General features: G+C 38.6%; 3 protein-coding genes across 3 annotated transcripts; 1 reads left to right on the plus strand and 2 right to left on the minus strand.

The window, feature by feature from the left end:
- Nucleotides 1–768: 768 nt before the first annotated feature.
- On the plus strand, nt 769–4,181 carry terb2 (telomere repeat binding bouquet formation protein 2). The gene is made up of 7 exons (XM_072671171.1): nt 769–832; nt 1,906–1,987; nt 2,465–2,604; nt 2,716–2,774; nt 2,873–2,958; nt 3,412–3,500; nt 4,048–4,181. Exons 1-7 carry the CDS (start codon nt 769–771, stop codon nt 4,179–4,181), a joined length of 654 nt encoding a protein of 217 aa, XP_072527272.1.
- An 80-nt stretch (nt 4,182–4,261) lies between these two features.
- On the minus strand, nt 4,262–10,748 carry cnep1r1 (CTD nuclear envelope phosphatase 1 regulatory subunit 1). The gene is made up of 6 exons (XM_072671172.1): nt 10,676–10,748; nt 7,422–7,493; nt 7,124–7,197; nt 6,915–7,024; nt 5,749–5,803; nt 4,262–5,452 (listed from the first exon to the last, which is right to left on the minus strand). Exons 1-6 carry the CDS (start codon nt 10,698–10,700, stop codon nt 5,411–5,413), a joined length of 378 nt encoding a protein of 125 aa, XP_072527273.1. The 5' UTR covers nt 10,701–10,748; the 3' UTR covers nt 4,262–5,410.
- A 1,215-nt stretch (nt 10,749–11,963) lies between these two features.
- On the minus strand, nt 11,964–13,691 carry LOC140548065 (arylamine N-acetyltransferase, pineal gland isozyme NAT-10-like). Its single transcript, XM_072671433.1, has 2 exons — nt 13,645–13,691; nt 11,964–13,349 (listed from the first exon to the last, which is right to left on the minus strand). The coding sequence occupies exon 2, from the start codon at nt 13,340–13,342 to the stop codon at nt 12,470–12,472; it is 873 nt and encodes a 290-aa protein (XP_072527534.1). The 5' UTR covers nt 13,343–13,349; nt 13,645–13,691; the 3' UTR covers nt 11,964–12,469.
- Between the last annotated feature and the right edge of the window lie 4,716 nt (nt 13,692–18,407).

Below are 18,407 nucleotides of genomic sequence, written 5' to 3' on the forward strand. Positions count from 1 at the left end.
AGATGCTGGATGTAGCCTGGCTTCACTGCACTTATAAACAAATTTACTTTATAATTTTAATAGCTTTTTTTTTTTACTTGAGTTCCCTCACTTCATGATAGGAGTGTGAAATGCACAGCACGGTACCATTACACACGTCGCTGGTTCCACCCAGTGGCTGTAGGAGGGCATTACAGCAGATCTGCCAGGCTCGGTTTGTAGATGTGAATCCCACAGAAGAGCTGTTGAGAGCCTCTGCTTTTCTAACTATTAAAAAAATAAACAAAAGGCCAACATTTACTTATGATTTTATACTAATGGTTGCAGAGTTCGAGTGAAAGAAAAATAACTTATAATATATAATATAAACTTATATAATGCCACACAAGCTAGAACCTTAATATGACAAGCTGGTCATTTGTTATATTATTTATAACAGTAAATTATATAATAATACAATAATAATACAATAATATTATAAAAAAATATTATATTATTTATTTATTTAAAAAATATATTATGTTTTTTATGTATTTTTGGGCACGTATCACAAAACTATACTACTTTATCACGAACTACATACAGCACATAAAGTCTAAAATAATAATAATAATAATAATAATAATAATAATAATAATAATAATAATATATGTATGGTAATCCATTTAGCTAAGGCTCGCTAGCTATCTATCTGGAGCTGAGGGTCGACAAGGCTCGACGAAGTGGTCTTTTCAATGCCAACCACTTTACCATTCGACAGCTAACTAACAAACTCCATCTCAGCAAAATATGTTTAAAAATAAAGCAGCTTGGTTCTCAAACAGTGTAGGGAAAGATATTCCCAGGTTTTGGGGTAAGTTAGCAGCTAGCTAGCTAGCCATTTGTGCCAAACGTTAACCTGCGTGTTAGCCTAGCCTCACCTGTCACTGGTTAGCAGGGCTGCTAGCTAACTAATTCCTCTAACTCCCCTTCAGAAGTATGTCAGTGAAATGGCCGTTATCCCTTGCTATTGATACATATTTAGGTTCACATGTGTAATTAAAAGCAGTGACTGTCCTATCCAGTAAAGCCTTGTTCAGTCAGTATGTGACTGTTTATCATTAAGAGCTAGCACTAGCTGCTGCTGGCTAGAATGGCCGCCCACTTAGCTCGCCCTAGCTAACAGGTTTCATATGGTAACCCTTTAGCCATGATATCCGGCAGTAACTGCACCTTAAGCTAACCTACACTTGTATTACACTTCTTATGTATGCTATTCATGTCTAATTGACCAAATCTCGTATTATTAGCATGTAATAAACATAATAAACACAAATTGGCCATAGCTGAATCATCTAATTAAGGATCTCTATGGGCAAACCGCACCACACCCAGTCTCACTCTGCACCCTTCATTTTAAGGCTCAGTCACACTGCACACCATCTTTTCCACCCCAATCATCTTGTCACACTTCAGTGTGAACAGATCTTCTCAAGTGTCTAGATGTAAATAGCAGTGATCGCTTTAAAACATGCCTGGTCCTTTCAGGGTAGGACACAGGTGTTGCTTTCACTGATGATAATGATGAATGTGATGATTCAGGTGGGACACAGGACACAGGTGTTGCCTTCAACAGAAATTTAGAGGCAATATGTAAAAAAAAAAACAATACACTAGAAAACCCAGAATATTTTAAAATGTATAAAACACTTGTATGTGCCGTTGATTGTAAAATTCAACATTGCTTCACATTGTTTGATGACAGCTCTAATTTCCGTTAATGTAAATGTATTTATGGCATTACTTGATTCATGCCCCTGTTCATCTGTTTACAGGATAAAGAATGTAAAGAATATGGAGGAAGTCTTTTGCACTATGTGCCTCCTTTAGATTTCACATGAATTTATATACCATCACTAATGTCATTGTCAACTGTGATCCTTTCAGTGTCTCAGGGTGGCGTTATCTCCAGCTGGAGAACTGCAGATTACCTCTTCAGTGACAACGCCTCTTGTCCTGACACGAAAAGGTAATGAGTGCTTTCATACACACTTGTAATTTCAGTCACACTTTTGGAAAAGAGCAACGTTCTCAGGCCTCACCCCAATATGTGTTGTTGGCTAAAAACAATGGGCCTTATTCACCAACCGTTCTTAGGAAGATACAGAAGACAGAAGATACTCTCTCAGTTTGTACCAAGGTCCTGACATTCACCAATGTTTTCTTGTTTGGCATTAGTTCAGTTTACATGGACAATGAGGTCCGTCATTACAAGAGCATAGATGTGAACAAAAAAAAATAAAAACCTCATGAATCTGACGTAGAGCTTTAGTTTGGACTTTTTTTAAGAACAAATGTAAGACAGTTCTAAGGAAGATACTGGTGAATGAGGCCCATTGACTTCAGGCATGCAGGTCTTCTTTCTGAATGTGTGACCTGGTATTTATGATTACATATGTCATTTTTTGTGTATTTATTTATTATATTTTTTGTGAGTTTATTGCAGGGTACATGCAAGTGATGACTATGCAATGGACAAGGCCACAGTGTTCCATAGCACCTATCTCTCAACTTGTCGACTACGGCAGAGCGCCAAGTCTGTGCCTCTTGGTCACTATCTGCTGCCTCCTGTTTCTGTACAGCGAGGTGAGCTGTGTTATTTGTCATGAGAAATGTCTCATTTCTGAGCAACTGCATGTGGAATTCTCATAATTAATATGTAATTGTTTAAACTGACACTTGGTTAAATATGTGTAGAGGTAAGAGCCGTAATCGGAAGATTCATTTGGGAGCAGGATGAGCTATTGGGAGAAGTTGTGAGTATATCATTGTGCATATTTATATATTTACTAATTCATTATTGCAATATTGTTTTTTTTCATATTTAATAAATATATGGTATCATTTATTAAAGATGACACACGGAAACAGAACAACTGAGTGGATTGTGAACGTTCAGCTTCAGGATGGACAATGTCCAACGGAGAAGGGAGAGATGAGGTACGTAGCACTTTCTTGTTGTTTTAGGGTGCATTCTGACAGTCAGCACTAAATAATAACGGCTTTCACACATCATTCAGGAATTCACAAGGTTGCAAGGACAGTCCAAATGCACCATACAATAGCCGTTTACTTTTGGGTCTCATAGACTTGTGGTAAGCTCTAGAATGTGTCAACCACAGACAACAGCACTGCAGGCTTAAGCATTCTCCCTCATTAAACATGTCCGTTTCAATTCATCAGCTAATTGCCACAGCCTTCATGAGTTAAATTCAGAATTTTCAACCAGTGAGAACACTAATCTCTGAAGAGCTGTAGACCAGAAGGAGCCCAGTTTTACATACATATCCTGAACTCTAGTACAGTGTTCCAGCCAGACTTTTCCCTGTCTCATTCTAATGAAAATATCTGTTAATTCCAGACTGTTGTATGTTGTATGTATGCATCTTTTAGCCAGGAAGGCTGCACAAACGCATCTCCATCAAGAGACAGACCGGTCTGCTGTGATTCACACCTGTATCCTGTAAACAACATGGTTTCAGGTATGTAATTAACACAAACTCATGCAAATGAAAAAGGTGTAAGATTTGACTGCAGCAGATCACATCTAGCTCCTCTGTATGTGTACCAACCTTCAGAGCTTAGATACAGCCATAACCTAAAACCAGTTGAATGTTGGTAAAGGTTCTGATCACCTGAATCAGGTATGTGATACATTAGGGCCAGAACCAACAACATGCCTTTTTGAAATAGATTAAGCCTGGTTTTGGAATACAATGGATGGCAAATGTATTTAGTCTAGGGTTATATCCAACTATGCTTGGCGATAAGCTAAAAAAGAACTTCTATGAAAGACAGGCCCCTGGTGATCTGCCACCTTTTGGTTTACCCCAGCCCTAATGTAACCCCCTTATCCAGGTAACGAAGATTCCTCAGAGGCAGGTGTATCAGAAGTATAGTCTCCAGTAGTGGAGGCCTTTATTTCTGCAAAAAGGGAAACTAGATTGTTTTGGGGTACCACAGGCTTAAATACAGGATCTAGTCCAAGGCTAAATTAATGAGACTGACTTCATGTTTGGCTCCTTTTAGGATTTGCACATATTGACCAACTAAACAAGTACTCAGGGGAACTGCATGATTTCCTTCCCTCCCACACCGGTTATTCAATCGCTAGGACACACAGTAGGAGACATCCTTCTCAAAACAAACTGGGACAGTTGTAACACATTGACATGAATTCATATTCAAGACTAGAATTTGTTGGAAGGGACAATGAGACAAGACCTTGTAAGGAAAGACAGTGTCAGAGTTTGTAATTCTGTAATGGTTCTTCAGCACTATTCAAGCTCCACATGTCAAAATAAAAACAGTATAACATTTGTAAATCTTAATTTGATGAATAACCAGATGCTTATAAAAACACTTTTTAGGTCTTTTTTTTGTCTGCTGCTCTAAGCTACATCAGTGACAGGCTACACAGAAACAAAGCCTAAGGTAATTTAATCAAGTTCTGAAATGTGCAATAGAGGCATAACTGAAATTAACCAAAACATATCTTACTTTAGTTCATTTAATCTGAATCAAATTAAAATGAAAAGTGTGTCATCTGTCTCATCATGAAACTTTAAACCTTCTGCCATTGTGGGCTGCAAAGCCATAGTCAGCAGTCACAAACATAGTATGCATGTCTGTCATACATGCATTTAATTTAAGATGTGTAAGGGCCTTCAAACACTTTTCTAGCGTGCAGTATAAAACTTACCAAGATAAAGGCATAAGGACATACTTAGTTTGAACCTGGGCTGTACTGCATAACCACAATGGAAACATTTTTATTACTTTTTCATTTCAGAAAAGTGCTTTTAAATATAAAAAAAAAGAGCATCATATGTTAAGTATATTTCAACCAATGCATGCATGCATATTATATATGTCAGAGAAACATCTAGAATAAAAAGCCACACTTTGATATTTGTAAAGATCATTTAGTGGTACATAATTGTTATGGTATAAAACCCACTGCTAAAAATCTGTCAGATGTCACATGTTTGCAGAGCAAGAGGTCCGTGTGTTTAATATTTATTGTGTTCAACAATTTGCTTTAAAAATACAAAATATTGAACACCACATCTAAAATAAGAGAACGGCATTACAAATAAAGACAGTGAACGCAAGTAAAAGTTCTACCCACCAAGGATCATTTGTGTATAGGGGCAGCTTCTAAAATGGCAGCAAGTCATTTTCTCAAAAGAAAAAAAAAAAAAAAGAAAAGAAAACAAAAGAAAACAAAAATTGATGCAGCTTCCACTCTTCAGAATGATGAAACAGGAGTCCTGCTCAGAAGATATTCTTCCATTCTGGATCTTGATTTATCTGGTGATCTCTTGTGCTGTATGTAAGCTTTGCGATCCACATGGTGATCAATATGATATTTCCTACAGTCTGTGTGATGCTACTGGATGTGAGGCCGAGGCTTTAGAATAAGTTTCCCCGTCTAAAAACAAAACAAGCAGTTCAAATTAAATTACATGAGCATCTGATTGGTTATTTTAAACACATCAATAATCAACTCATGTCTCTAAAGTAATTTTAAACAGGATGGTGGTAAAAACGATATCAGCTTGATCTAATACACAAAGCTATCTTCATACACAGAACTGTAGCGTTACACAACTGATTTTGCCCAAGGCCCATGCATGGATATAAACTGTGGAGAGGGGTAACTATCAAATGTCCATGTATTACTAAGAAATCATTCATTTTAAACATTTTAAAGATTTCAACACTCACATCATCACAAGACATGTTGTATTCTGCTAGCACTGTCCGGCAGCGTGCAGCAATACTGAAGCAGAGTCAAGGAATGAACCCCTCCAAGACAACTTCTAAGGCTGATATCCTGATATTCTTGAAATTACACTCCTCAGTCTAAACCAGCATATAACCAATCACTGTCCTGGTCTACCCGTGTTACATATATCAGCGTGTTCCCCACTCCTAATTAACCCACACAGCCTTTTTTAATGCCTGGGTTATTGGCCCTCACAGAGAGTAGAAATTCTGCTCATCCTACTATTAATTAGAACCCAACTGGTATATTGAAGAGATTAGCAACAGGGAAAATCCTTTAATGGCTGCAGCACTGGGCAAACCAGTAAGAGCCATCCCCTGTTTAACTGTCTCTCAGCAATACAGGCAGAAGTGGTAAATTAGAAATTTAGTAATAGCATTAGCTCTCTGACTTCCTTCTGCATTGACCATCTAGCAAGAACACAAAAACAGAGTGCATGAAAATCTATCCCAAAGTAGATTTAGATTCAAAGTAGTAGTCCAAAACCTCTGACCTTTGAGGTTCATAATTAGATAAGTGGTTCTTAATCTTATCAATAGTGTCCCCTATTACTTATGAAGTAGGTTCTGAAATTATTACACTTGTAAATTTGATCTGTCTGTTAAACATTAACTAGGACTACCAGAATATAAAATGCTGATTAATATATATAGCATGGGGCAGTGGTGGCTCAGTGGTTAGAGCGCCGGGCTATCGATAACAGGGTTGTGGGTTCGATTCCCGGGCTCGGCAAGCTGCCACTGTTGGGCCCTTGAGCAAGGCCCTTTACCCTCTCTGCTCCCCGGGCACTGGAGTTGGCTGCCAACCGCTCTGGGTGTGTGTGTACTCACTGCCCCTAGTTCACTAGTGTGTGTGTTTGTGTGTGCGTGTTCACTACCACAGATGGGTTAAATGCAGAGGACACATTTCGCTGTACATAACACAGTGACAAATACGTGCACCTTTACCTTATTAGTGTTAGCCTAATAATAACAGCATGCCTATGATTCCTGTTTTGCAAAATACATTTAACATGTCATAATATAGTCGGCGGCTTCATTGCAGGCCAAACTGACTAAAACACTAGCTATAATGTTAATAATAGAGGCAATACAGGTAAGGATACATTGATGGCGCAACAACGCGCTTGTGAATTCCTGCGAAGAACAGGCCAATGAGAGTGACGCAACTGATGGTGAAAAACGGATGGTTCCATAAAGATGAAAAGAAGGACACCTGTGGATTGAAAAAAAAGGTGATAAAACACTTTGTTCTGAAAGGATAACGTTGCATAGAAGACTGCAAAACGTCAAAATCACAAATTGTTTCTCTGACCTTTTGAGTGTCTGGATCTATTAACCAGTTCCAAGCTCCGGTCGCCGTGCATACTGACACTACAATCAAAATCACTGAAACAAAACAGGACATGTGAACACAGCTAGGGTTAATACAGTCCGTCTGATCCATGGGTGGGTATTGTTTGAAAAGTTTCCACCACTGGCACTGCAAACAGTCAAAGACTAGGCTTAATCATTGACCGGGAAACCTGGTGTTCAGACATTGATGTTTAATCTTTTGAAAGATTCCCCTCAATCCATTACCCATTCAGTTGGGTGGGAAAACAGTGACTTACTTCGCCACCGGCCTGTGGCTGGCTGCAGACAGGACACATACTCAGTCAATCTCCTCTCGAAGGCCTTCAGATCTACAAAAATAAATCAATAAATACATAAAACACCCTTCAAACACTTTCTGTAGGCTAGGTTTAGAGAGCAGCATAAAACACTCATGAATGGTAGGACGTGGCCGTTACTGGAACTGAAGCTCATCTGTTCAGATGTGTCTGCAGATTCAAATGAAATGATGGGTAGAGTATTCACAGATCACTCACTACCACACCTGACCTATTTGTGACTATAAGCAGATACGCTACATGGACAAAAGTATTTGGACACACCTCTTAATCAATGAATTCAGGTTTTCTCATTCTGTCCTATTGTTACAGGAGTATAAAATTAAGCACTCAGCCATGCAGTCTGCCAGTACAAACCTTTGTGAACGGGTGGGTCGTTATAAAGAGCTCACTGAATTCCAGCATGGTACTTTAATAGGATCCCACCGTTGCAACTTGAGGTCAATTTGTGAAATTTCTTCCCTCCTGAATATTCTATATTCTATGAGCAACTGTGAGTGGTATTATTGAAAAGTGGAAGCGTTTAGGAACCACAGCAAGTTACAGAGCAGGGTCGCCTAGTGCTGAGGAACGCAGTCCATAAAATCAGCTTACTGTAGAGTGCAATAACCACAGAGTTCCAAGCCTCCTCTGACTTTAACATCGGCACAACTGTGCACCAAGAGCTCCATGGCAAAGCAACTGCATGCAAGCCTCACATCACCAACACAAAGACATTTTAGACAACTGTAACGCTTGCAACTTGGTGGAAACAGTTTGGGAAAGGTCATTTTCTGTTCCAGCATTACTGTGCCCCGATGCACAAGGCAAGGTCTATACAGACATGGTGGAGCAAGTTTGGTGTGGAGGCACTTGACAGGACTAGAACAGAGATTGTGAGCCAGGCCCTCTCGTCCAACATCAGTGTCTGAAGAATAGGCAAAACCTCCCACAGACACACTCACGTCTTATAAAAAGCCTTTGCAAAAGAGTGGAAGCTGTTATCGCTGCAAAGGTAGGAAGGGAGTGGAAGAAAAGAGTCATGTCATGTAGGTGTCTCAATACTTTTGTAGGTGCAGGATCTGTTATATTGTCCATTAAATAGTCTTATTTTGTCTTAGGTTGTGTAAACACGTCACTACAATTACTATTATTAATAGTAATAATAATAATATAATAATAAATCATAATAAAATAATAAAAATAAATAATAATAAACATTTAAATATATACATGAAACCCAAAACCCTTGTTTGTTGGCAAGCACAGCAGTCAGATGTTTCTTTTAGTTTTGTTTATAAGGTTTGCACACACTTCAGGAGTAATTTTGGCCCACTCCTCTCTGCAGATCATCTCCAAATCCTTAAGGTTTTTAGGCATGCATTTGGAAACGCAAAGCTTCAGCTCTCTCCATAGATTTTCTATGGGATTGAGGTCAGGAGACTGGCTAGGCCATTCCATGACCTTGATATGCTTCTTCCTTGGCTGTATGTTTTGGGTCGTTGTCTTGCTGGAAGACCCATCCACGACCCATTTTCAGTGCCCTGGCAGAGGCAAGGAGGTGGTCACCCAGGATTTTGCGATACATGGCCCCGTTCATCTTCCCGCCGATGCGGTGAAGGTGGCCTGTGCCCTTAAAAAAGAAAAACACCCCCAAAACATAATAATACTTCCACCACCATGCTTGACAGTGTGGATGGTGTTCTTAGGGTCATATTCTGTAGTTTTCTTCCTCCAAACACGTCAAGTTGAGTTGAGGCCAAAGAGCTCAATTTTGGTCTCATCTGACCACAGCACCTTCTCCCAGTCTCTCTCGGAGTCATTAATATGTTCATTGGCGAACTTGAGGCGGGCCTGGACATGAGCCTTCGTGAGCAGAGGAACCTTGCGTGCACTGCAGGATTTTAAACCATTACGTCTCAGTGTATTACCAAAGTTTTTTTTGCAGACTGTGGTCCCAGCTGCCTTGTGACCATTAACCAGCTCCTCCCGCATAGTTCTTGGCTGATTTTTAACCTTTCTCATGATCATTGAGACTTCACGAGGTCATATTTAGCATGGAGCTCCAGGCCTAGGTCGACTGACAGTAAGGTTGTACTTCTTCCACTTCCGAACAATCGCACCAACAGTTGTCAGCTTCTCATCCAGCTTCTCACTTATGGCTTTGTAGCCCATTCCAGCCTTGTGTAGATCAACAATTTTGTCCCTGACATCTTTAGACAGCTCTTTAGTCTTGCCCATGGTGGAGATGTTGGAGTGTCACTGAGTCTCTTGGCAGGTGGCCTTTTACACAGGTGACAATTTGGGACAGGTGTCTCTCATGCAGGTAACGACTTCACTGAGATTAGGGTGTGTCAGTGGTCTGTGGGAGCCAACATTAGTCATGTTTTTAAGGGGATCAAATACTTTGTTATTTTTTATTTAGATTTTCTTTTTGATATTCCATCTCTCACTGTTAAAATGAAACTACCATACAAATCATAGACGGTTTAATTATTTGTCAGAGTACAAACTTTCTAAATCAGTGGGGGATCAAATACCCATTTCCTCCACTGTAAATATATGCACAGGTCAAAGTGTACCAATTATAAAAAACAAAGCTGCATAAGGTGCCTATAAAGGGTTTATTTTGGTCATTTTCAGAACTGCAAAAAAATCCAGAGCAGCCTGAAGCACAAAAACGGGATGCTGAATCACCACATCTCTTATGTTGTAATCTAGAAATGTCCAGCAAGCCAGATCACCCAATATCTATAGAAACTAGTCTTAGACCTGCTGGACAATCTCCCTCTCTGATGCCTTCCTGCCTTGGATATGACAGTCAACAGACAGGTAGCCAGCTAACGGTTAGGTCAACTCATCAACACTAGCTGTAGCTGTGCTTCCTTCACGGTCAGAACTTGACCTGACCTGGGTCATTTACTTGACATTAGCTAGTTTTCAAAGCGATCAGTTCCTCCACAACAACAACAACAACCACCACATTTCATAAAGCCCCCGACATGCCACTCACACACCGGGGGTCTATTAGCTAGCTTGTGGCTAACTGCTGGGGTGTGTAGCCTAGCCTGCAAGACTGCTAGCAGAGGAACCGCTCAGTGTCATCCCAAAATACGCTCTTTTTAGCCAAACATGGCAACTGTAAAAGCAGTGTGACTCTACACAGACAGGTGTACTTTAAAGCCGGGCTGAAATGGGGTTAATTTCAGATATACCTTCAGCTTGCTCTAGTGAATTCATCGCTCTTCTCCAGTCCAGGCCGCGCCGCGACTCACAGCGCTGCACTGAAAGCTCGAACCTGATTGGACGAACCGGCGTTACGTAACACTTTAAAGAGCTGCGCGTGCGTTTGAAGACGCCATTAGTGCATTTCAGACTATAAAATAAAAGGCTGTGAAAAAACCCCAAAATAATAATAATAATATATTATTATTTAGTAATTCATGTAATAATAGTAAATCTGTTAATCTCACATATATTAACATAAAATACATATAAAATGTCTCTGTGTTTTTATGTTTAATTCAGTATATTATTATGTAGAGGATTTTAAAATATGCTTTATGTGTTTATTTGATTTTTGTATATGCTTTATATGTTTATTAGATTTTTTGTATATGCTTTATATGTTTATTAGATTTATTGTATATGCTTTATATGTTTATTAGATTTTTTGTATATGCTTTATATGTTTATTAGATTTATTGTATATGCTTTATATGTTTATTAGATTTTTTGTATATGCTTTATGTGTTAATTAGATTTTTTGTATATGCTTTATATGTTTATTTGATTTTTTGTATATGCTTTATGTGTTTATTTGATTTTTTTATATGCTTTATATGTTTATTTGATTTTTTGTATATGCTTTATATGTTTATTTGATTTTTTGTATATGCTTTATGTGTTTATTTGATTTTTTTATATGCTTTATATGTTTATTTGATTTTTTGTATATGCTTTATATGTTTATTTGATTTTTGTATATGCTTTATATGTTTATTTGATTTTTTGTATATGCTTTATGTGTTTATTTGATTTTTTGTATATGCTTTATATGTTTATTTGATTTTTTGTATATGCTTTATATGTTTATTTGATTTTTGTATATGCTTTATATGTTTATTTGATTTTTTGTATATGCTTTATGTGTTTATTTGATTTTTTGTATATGCTTTATATGTTTATTTGATTTTTTGTATATGCTTTATGTGTTTATTTGATTTTTTATATGCTTTATATGTTTATTTGATTTATTTTTATATGTAACACTTGCAATTTAGACAAAGGTGTCACTCCCTTTGCCAACTACTGTAAAATCATGTAACCTGCACAAAGAATGGGTTACTGACTGGGCCAGAGATCTCAGAAGGTCCCAGAACTCAAGGCCTAGGGGTGCCTTAATACTCAGGACAGTTCACTGCAAATTTAAACACTAGATGGATGAACAGCAGTTGAATATTTTTTTAAATAGTTTTTTTATTTGTTTCTATTTATACACATACTTCAGTTATGAAGTAAAAAACGCTTCAGTTGCAGACTGCTGTAACTAAAAACCAGATGAAATTGCAAATGTTTGCAAGTCTACAGAATAACACTAGATGGCAGTGATGCTTAATGGAAGCCAAAAAAGAAAAAGAAAAAATACCCCAGAACATACAACACAATTCTATCAGTTTTATGTGTGTGGACAATTTAGTTTTTTCAATCAGTTTATTGACTGACATTGACTGATTCAACTAACAAAATAAATTAGAAATTATTATACTGAAATGGTCAAAGAGTGGAAATTATATACAAAAAACTTTCTGTTAATTTAAAGACATTTAAAGACAGTCAGTTTTATTCTATTATTCTAATCAGAATATTTAGACTAAAAAAATAATAACACTGAAGAATCCGTGTACAGTGTAACAGTGCACAATAACATTAATTATACCATGTGGAATGTGTAGTTCATTAAGGATGTCTTCCTAGGTAAAGCAAAGCTAGCTAAAACAGCAAACCTCCTATAACTTATAGGCAGCTTTGTTGTTTATAGGTGTCAGTTTATTACTCAAAGTAACATTAAACTTTTCCTTCAGTACGCTCCCGATCTCACTGTCTGGTACGTCTCTCATCTGCATGATGTCTGTGTCTTCCTGAGGATTAAAGGTGACCTCGCTGTAGGTCCAGCCAATCAAAGCCCTGAAGCCAGTGGGTGTCTGTAGGGAACAGATGGATTTCTGAGTAAACAAAGATTGACAACTCGTCTGGAGGTACTCTGTTGTCTCCAGAAAGTGGTCAACACCACGTGGGATTAGCAAGAAGCTGTACATGGTCTTCGTCAGGCGCTTGTCGATGAGGCTGGAGTTGGCAAAGTCCTCGTTTTGAATCTGCGGTTTCCTTCCTGTCTTCTCTAGGGTCCACCTTTCTCCGTCACGCAGTAAGCGGAACACTCCCGGGGGCTGCGCTTGGTCTTTGTCTGCGATCATTTCTAGCGGCCTCCAGATTTGGCATGACACCCCGTAACTCACATCAGCAAGATAAGGTTTGCCATCAATCTCCACCATGTTGATGAGATGAGATTCCATAGGGTTGAAGTCATTCTTGAGTGTGTTGAAGACCCTGGCACCCAGAGTGGTGAATTTATAGCCCATCTGTCTCAGCACCCAGGAGAAGAGCAGGTTGTTCTCACAGCACCAACCTCCACGATGACTGCGCACAATCTTCTCGTAGATGACCTTCAGGTCCATCGTGATCTTCTCTCCGCAGTGGATACTGAGGTTCTCGAAGGGAATGCTCAACACATGCAGCTTGTGTATGGTGCACAGCGTGGCCAGATCAGCTTTGTCATACAGACCAGTGAAGCCAATCCTTTGGAAGTACTCCTTCAGATCCATTGCGATCCTGCAGGGGACAAACAAAACAGTTGCATGAGATCCGTCTGGTCTGTACAATGTCGAGAATGGCTAATCTCTTCAGGAATTCCTCATAGATTACAAAAACAGATTACAAAGAAAAGCTTGGGTGTGGAAGAAACTGGCACTCTCAAACAGAAGGACACACTAGGCTGTTCAGTTTCACTTTTGCTAAAAGTCTTTTAGATTAAATTGCAAAATCTAAAGCAGAAGAGCACTAGCTAAGTTGCATAACTAGCATTAAAAATGTGTCTCCCCATATTTTGGACAGTTACGCAACCTACTTTTGAGCGAAAGATCAGACCAGTTGTGCTGGTAACGCGGCTGAAGTCGGCAGGAAGAATGCCTGCAGGGTGAAGTGACAGGCTACATAATAAGGGGAGTTAACCCTTGGACGTCTGGACTGTGGTCTACATTCACTCACCACTCCATTCATCTGATGAAAAGGAGTACAAGTGGGTGAATAGAGGTCTACAAAACCTAAATAGTGCCATAATGCGACCATTTAGTCGCGCTTTAAAAAAGCTTAAGAAGTGAAACTGAAAGATCATGCAGGGAAGTGTCCAATGTGACTGTGTCACTGTAGGCAAAACATGCAGCACAGCCAGGATTAGTCACTTTTACCTTGTTTGATTGATAATGATCATTAAAGAACATGTCTAAAAAGTTTTATGTGTAACTTAGAACCATAGTTCTATCCACTGTTAGTCAGCTCTAATTCGTAAGCTAGAAGAAACAGGGGGTCAGAACCCAGAACAGTGTTAACTTCCATGTTCAGCACAGGGTGTCTTTGTCCCAGAATGATTAATAGAAGCAAATGTCAACCAGACCAGTTCATAGGCCAGTTCCTAAATATACAGCTCAAATTACAGACATTTTACCATGACACACACTCAGTGCTACGGACAGAGTAGTTGCGTTGTGCACTCTTAGAAGTAAAGTTGGCTTTTGGCAGTGCCATTGAATAGATACTTTAGGTTTCATAAATAACCTTTTAATAACCTTTATTTTAAAATGTAAAGAACTTCCACATACAGTTAGGTCCAACAGCATTTGGACAGTGACACCGTTTTTGTAATTTGGCCTCTGCACACCACCCTAGTGAATTTTAAATGAAGCAACCGAGATGTGATAGAGGCTTCCAGCTTTAGTCATGCGACTGAACAAAAATATTGAAAAAAATATATTGCACTATATAAAATATATTGCACTAAATATTGTATAGTCCCTCTATTTTGGCAGGCTTAAAAGTAAATGGACAAATCCATTGACTGCAGTCCAAAGGCTGCCTGAGGTTTTCAACAAATGCTGAGCTTCCTCTATTGAGATTCTTTTCCAGGCCTTTCCTACTTTGGCCTCCTTCAATTGCTGCTTGTTTGTGGGTCTTTCTGCCTTTAGCGTTAACTTCAGTAAGTGAAAAGCTGCTTAACTGGGTTGAGGTTGGGTGCCTGACTTAGCCGTTTAAGAACATTAAATTCCCTTTCCTTAAACTCCAATTGGCATGAATTTTATTTTTTGGAGAAAAAAAAAATGTTTTGGGGGTCCCTGTTGATATAACAATCCCAAACACCTCATCACTGTCACTTTAATCAAGTTCACTGTCCTCATTGTCAGAAGTAATGACCCTAACGGCCCAATCACACTTCTTTCCCCCATAAAAACTCCATTTCCACATCCAATCACTCAATCCGCAATACTATTAAAGTGTTTTAGCTTCTTGATCTTTTTCCTAGGGCCCCCATCCCTTCTCCAACAAGCTGATCATTTGAATGAAGTGTGTGCAGGGCAGGGAGTCCCCAGTACCAGAGTTAAGAACCATTGCTTTTGCACGATTGCCCTAGAAAAAATAAGTTAGACTAACTTCATGCATTATAATGCTTTATATAAAAACTCTGTTAAAGCAAAGTATGTCTTTAAATAGCCAGAGATACTTCTTTACATGTGCATGCACATGTACCATTGGCAAAGCAGATCTGAGTATACGAGGCATGGAAGGTGTCCTGTGGTATCTGGCAACAAGGCCGTGGCAGCAGATCCTTTAAGTACTATATAAGTTATGCGGTAGGCCTCCATGGATCACATTAATGCGCCTTTGGTGCCCATAACCCCTGTCACCGGATCATTTCTTTTTTTAACCACTTTTGGTAGGGAACATCCATTACATACCGGGAAAAGACCTGCCTGATGTTTTGGAGAGGCTCTGTCCCAGTTGTCTTGTCCCGCCATTGTCAGAGTGTCCCGGGTCCTTATGCTTGACCATTTTTCCTGCTTTTAAAACTTCATCTTCTAGAACTTAAATTAAATGAATACTTGAATTAAATCTGAGTTAAGTCTGCACTTCAATTACGTATTGATTGCTTAATTTCTAATCTATTTTGCCGCTGTACAAAATTACAAAAATGATGTCACTGTATAACACTTGTAGTGTCTATCTATTGAAAAGTTTAATGGTGTTAATCAACAATATTCTGGGATTAATTCTGATTAATCACAAGTTAAAATGCTAGCTTGCCCTTGAATGCCCTTGAATTTTTAGGCAGGACAACAAATTCACTAACTAGCTATCTCATTTCGAGAACTTTAGCCCCAAACATGACGAAGCTTGGACACAGAAGCTTTAATACAGAAAATGCTTCAACAAAAAGTTGATTCTCTCATTGAATAGAGATTAATGCAACTAAACCTTAAGACAAATGGAACAGATTCTATGAAATCTGAGCCTAAAACTAATCCTAACCTAACTAAATGCTATTTGATATTAAGTTAGGTTTAGATTTCATAGAATCTGTTACATTCATTTTAGAGTTTAGATGAATTTAAGTTATTTACATGAATTCATTTATACATCAGTTGATAATCTTTTAAAGCTTTTTGTGTACATTCTTTTCAACACTCTTCAGTTCTCTTCATTTTTGCAATGTAATTAAATTAAATGTAATAATGTTTAATAATATATATTTGAAAATATAACAATAATGTAAAAATTGTCCCTTTTTTTCTTTCGCAGTATATATTCAACCACAAATGACTAAATATGCATTTTGACGTGTAATTTGTAAGCTATACTGATTAAGGTCGGTGTCAGGGTGAGTGCCCTAAGCTATGTACTTTTGACAACTGGTAGCGTGAGCAGCTGTTTGCAACCCAATTAGGACAATTCAAACTCATAAGGAGAAAGTGTTTTTCTCAGTAATCCCTACACACTCTTTCTTAACACTCTTTCTGATATCTCCTACTCCAGAAGCCAAGCCCAGATTTGTTTCTGGCTTTGTAAAGATAACATGTGAGAAATGTCTGAGTAATTTCACTCTTTCTGGTCAGGAGACATGCTTTTGTGTGTGCTCATCATAAGCTAAAGAATGGGTGCTTTAGATCAGCTGTGTAAAAGACTATCAAAGCCATGGTTAGAGGTGCAGTTAAATAGTATCATTTCAGTAACACATTACCTTTTTCTTCACGTAGGGAGTTAGGACCTTAATCTAGGAAACATGACCAGCCACAGTGTTAAATAAGCAGATGATTGGCAGAGCATTATAAATGCACCAATTGCCCAAATGTGTTTTTTTTTTTTTTTTGGCCAAAAAGAAAACCACACAATTACAATGTTAAGAAAGAATCAATAAGAAATGAAAAGCATACCTACAACACAAGCCATCAAGGTGAGCCAATAGGATCAAAGCATCAGGACAGGCCATAAATGTCAAGCAGAGATGCTTTCCTTTGATGAAGAGGGTAAACTCTTAGGGTGCTTTCACACCTAAAGTTCATTTTCTCTAAACTGAATCACACAGGGAAAATTTTTGTGCACCAAAATGCATCAAAAACAACCCACATAAGAGCGTTAACTCCACTTAAATACAGGAAGAATGTCCTGTGTTCTGGATGAGTGCATAGCATATTTAACATGGAGCACTGTCAATGCATTTGTTGATAGCTGAATGAATTAATGTTGATAGCTAATTATCTGGGCAGTAACCTGGCTACGGGAGTCATTTAGCTCCATCGGATCAATGTCCGATCCTAAAGAGTTATCTCAGAGTTCATTTAAGGAACCTGACCAAGACCACCTCCTCTCAGTGGTCTTGTCGCGGTGGTTGGTCTGCATCCAAGTGCGATTACTGTAATCACACCCAAGCTGCCCAAGCAAATCACACCAAGGGTGAAAACAAACCAGAATTTGACTTAACCAGACTTCAGTGTGCAGGGGTGAAAGTCTATACATTCTATTAAATGTCCAAACATGACATAGACACATGTTTTAATACTCAAATACTGTCTTGGGCATGCCCTTTCCTACCCCTCTGGGCTTAGCAGGGGGTGAGGATGCAAATGAGAGTGATATCTTTTCTCAGTGTGATCATTGCCATCTGTCATTGTACGGTGGGTCAATAACACCTTTGATGGTGACTTTCAAATCTCATCAGAGCATCCCTGCTCCCTACAGAATCGCCCCTCTGGAATATTTGATGGCAGAGAGTAGTGATGACATTCCTTAAGCAACAAAACTGTACAGTGGTAAAGGTTAGGCTTAGAATACTGGCAAAGACACATCCACAGAACAGCCTGTCCCACCAGATATATGCATACTCCGCTGTCAGGGTAGAGGCACTGGCCAGAATTCTTGCAGTTTCCCGTGCCAGGCTGATTTCCCACTTCTTGCCGTTTTGTCCAAACAAAAGGTTTAGGCTTATTTGGACCCCTTAAAATATTTCCACACCTACAACTGTTCCATGTCCTACAACTAACTTGATGGCCAAATTCCACTTGCTGTCCTATAGTTCAATACTGGTTCCCCAAACACCTTCCTGGAAGCAGGGGTCCATTGAATGGCAGTGGTTAGTCTAGTTTAATATATATATATATATATATATATATATATATATATATATATATTTGTCTTGAACAATTTACACTTGTGTCATGTGATACCGAACGTCTGTCTCAATTTGTAACTCCATATCCATATTAGATTACTTACTTTTTGCGGTTGGATTTAACAGAGAATCATTCATCTTGTCTCCTGTATATTGCAAAATACATATTACAA

Source organism: Salminus brasiliensis, chromosome 25 (assembly GCF_030463535.1).
Source record: "Salminus brasiliensis chromosome 25, fSalBra1.hap2, whole genome shotgun sequence".
In the NCBI taxonomy this organism is placed as follows: Eukaryota; Metazoa; Chordata; class Actinopteri; order Characiformes; family Bryconidae; genus Salminus; species Salminus brasiliensis.

Coding starts and splice junctions, on each gene's coding strand:
- LOC140548065 (XM_072671433.1), bottom strand. CDS start 13,342: ATGGATCTGAAGGAGTACTTCCAAAGGATTGGCTTCACTGGTCTGTAT.
- cnep1r1 (XM_072671172.1), bottom strand. CDS start 10,700: ATGAATTCACTAGAGCAAGCTGAAG. Junction 7,198..7,421: donor AGCCACAGGCCGGTGGCGAA/GTAAGTCACTGT, acceptor GTTTTGTTTCAG/TGATTTTGATTGTAGTGTCA. Junction 7,025..7,123: donor TAGATCCAGACACTCAAAAG/GTCAGAGAAACA, acceptor TTCAATCCACAG/GTGTCCTTCTTTTCATCTTT.
- terb2 (XM_072671171.1), top strand. CDS start 769: ATGTTTAAAAATAAAGCAGCTTGGTTCTCAAACAGTGTAGGGAAAGAT. Junction 833..1,905: donor AGATATTCCCAGGTTTTGGG/GTAAGTTAGCAG, acceptor TGATCCTTTCAG/TGTCTCAGGGTGGCGTTATC. Junction 2,775..2,872: donor ATGAGCTATTGGGAGAAGTT/GTGAGTATATCA, acceptor CATTTATTAAAG/ATGACACACGGAAACAGAAC.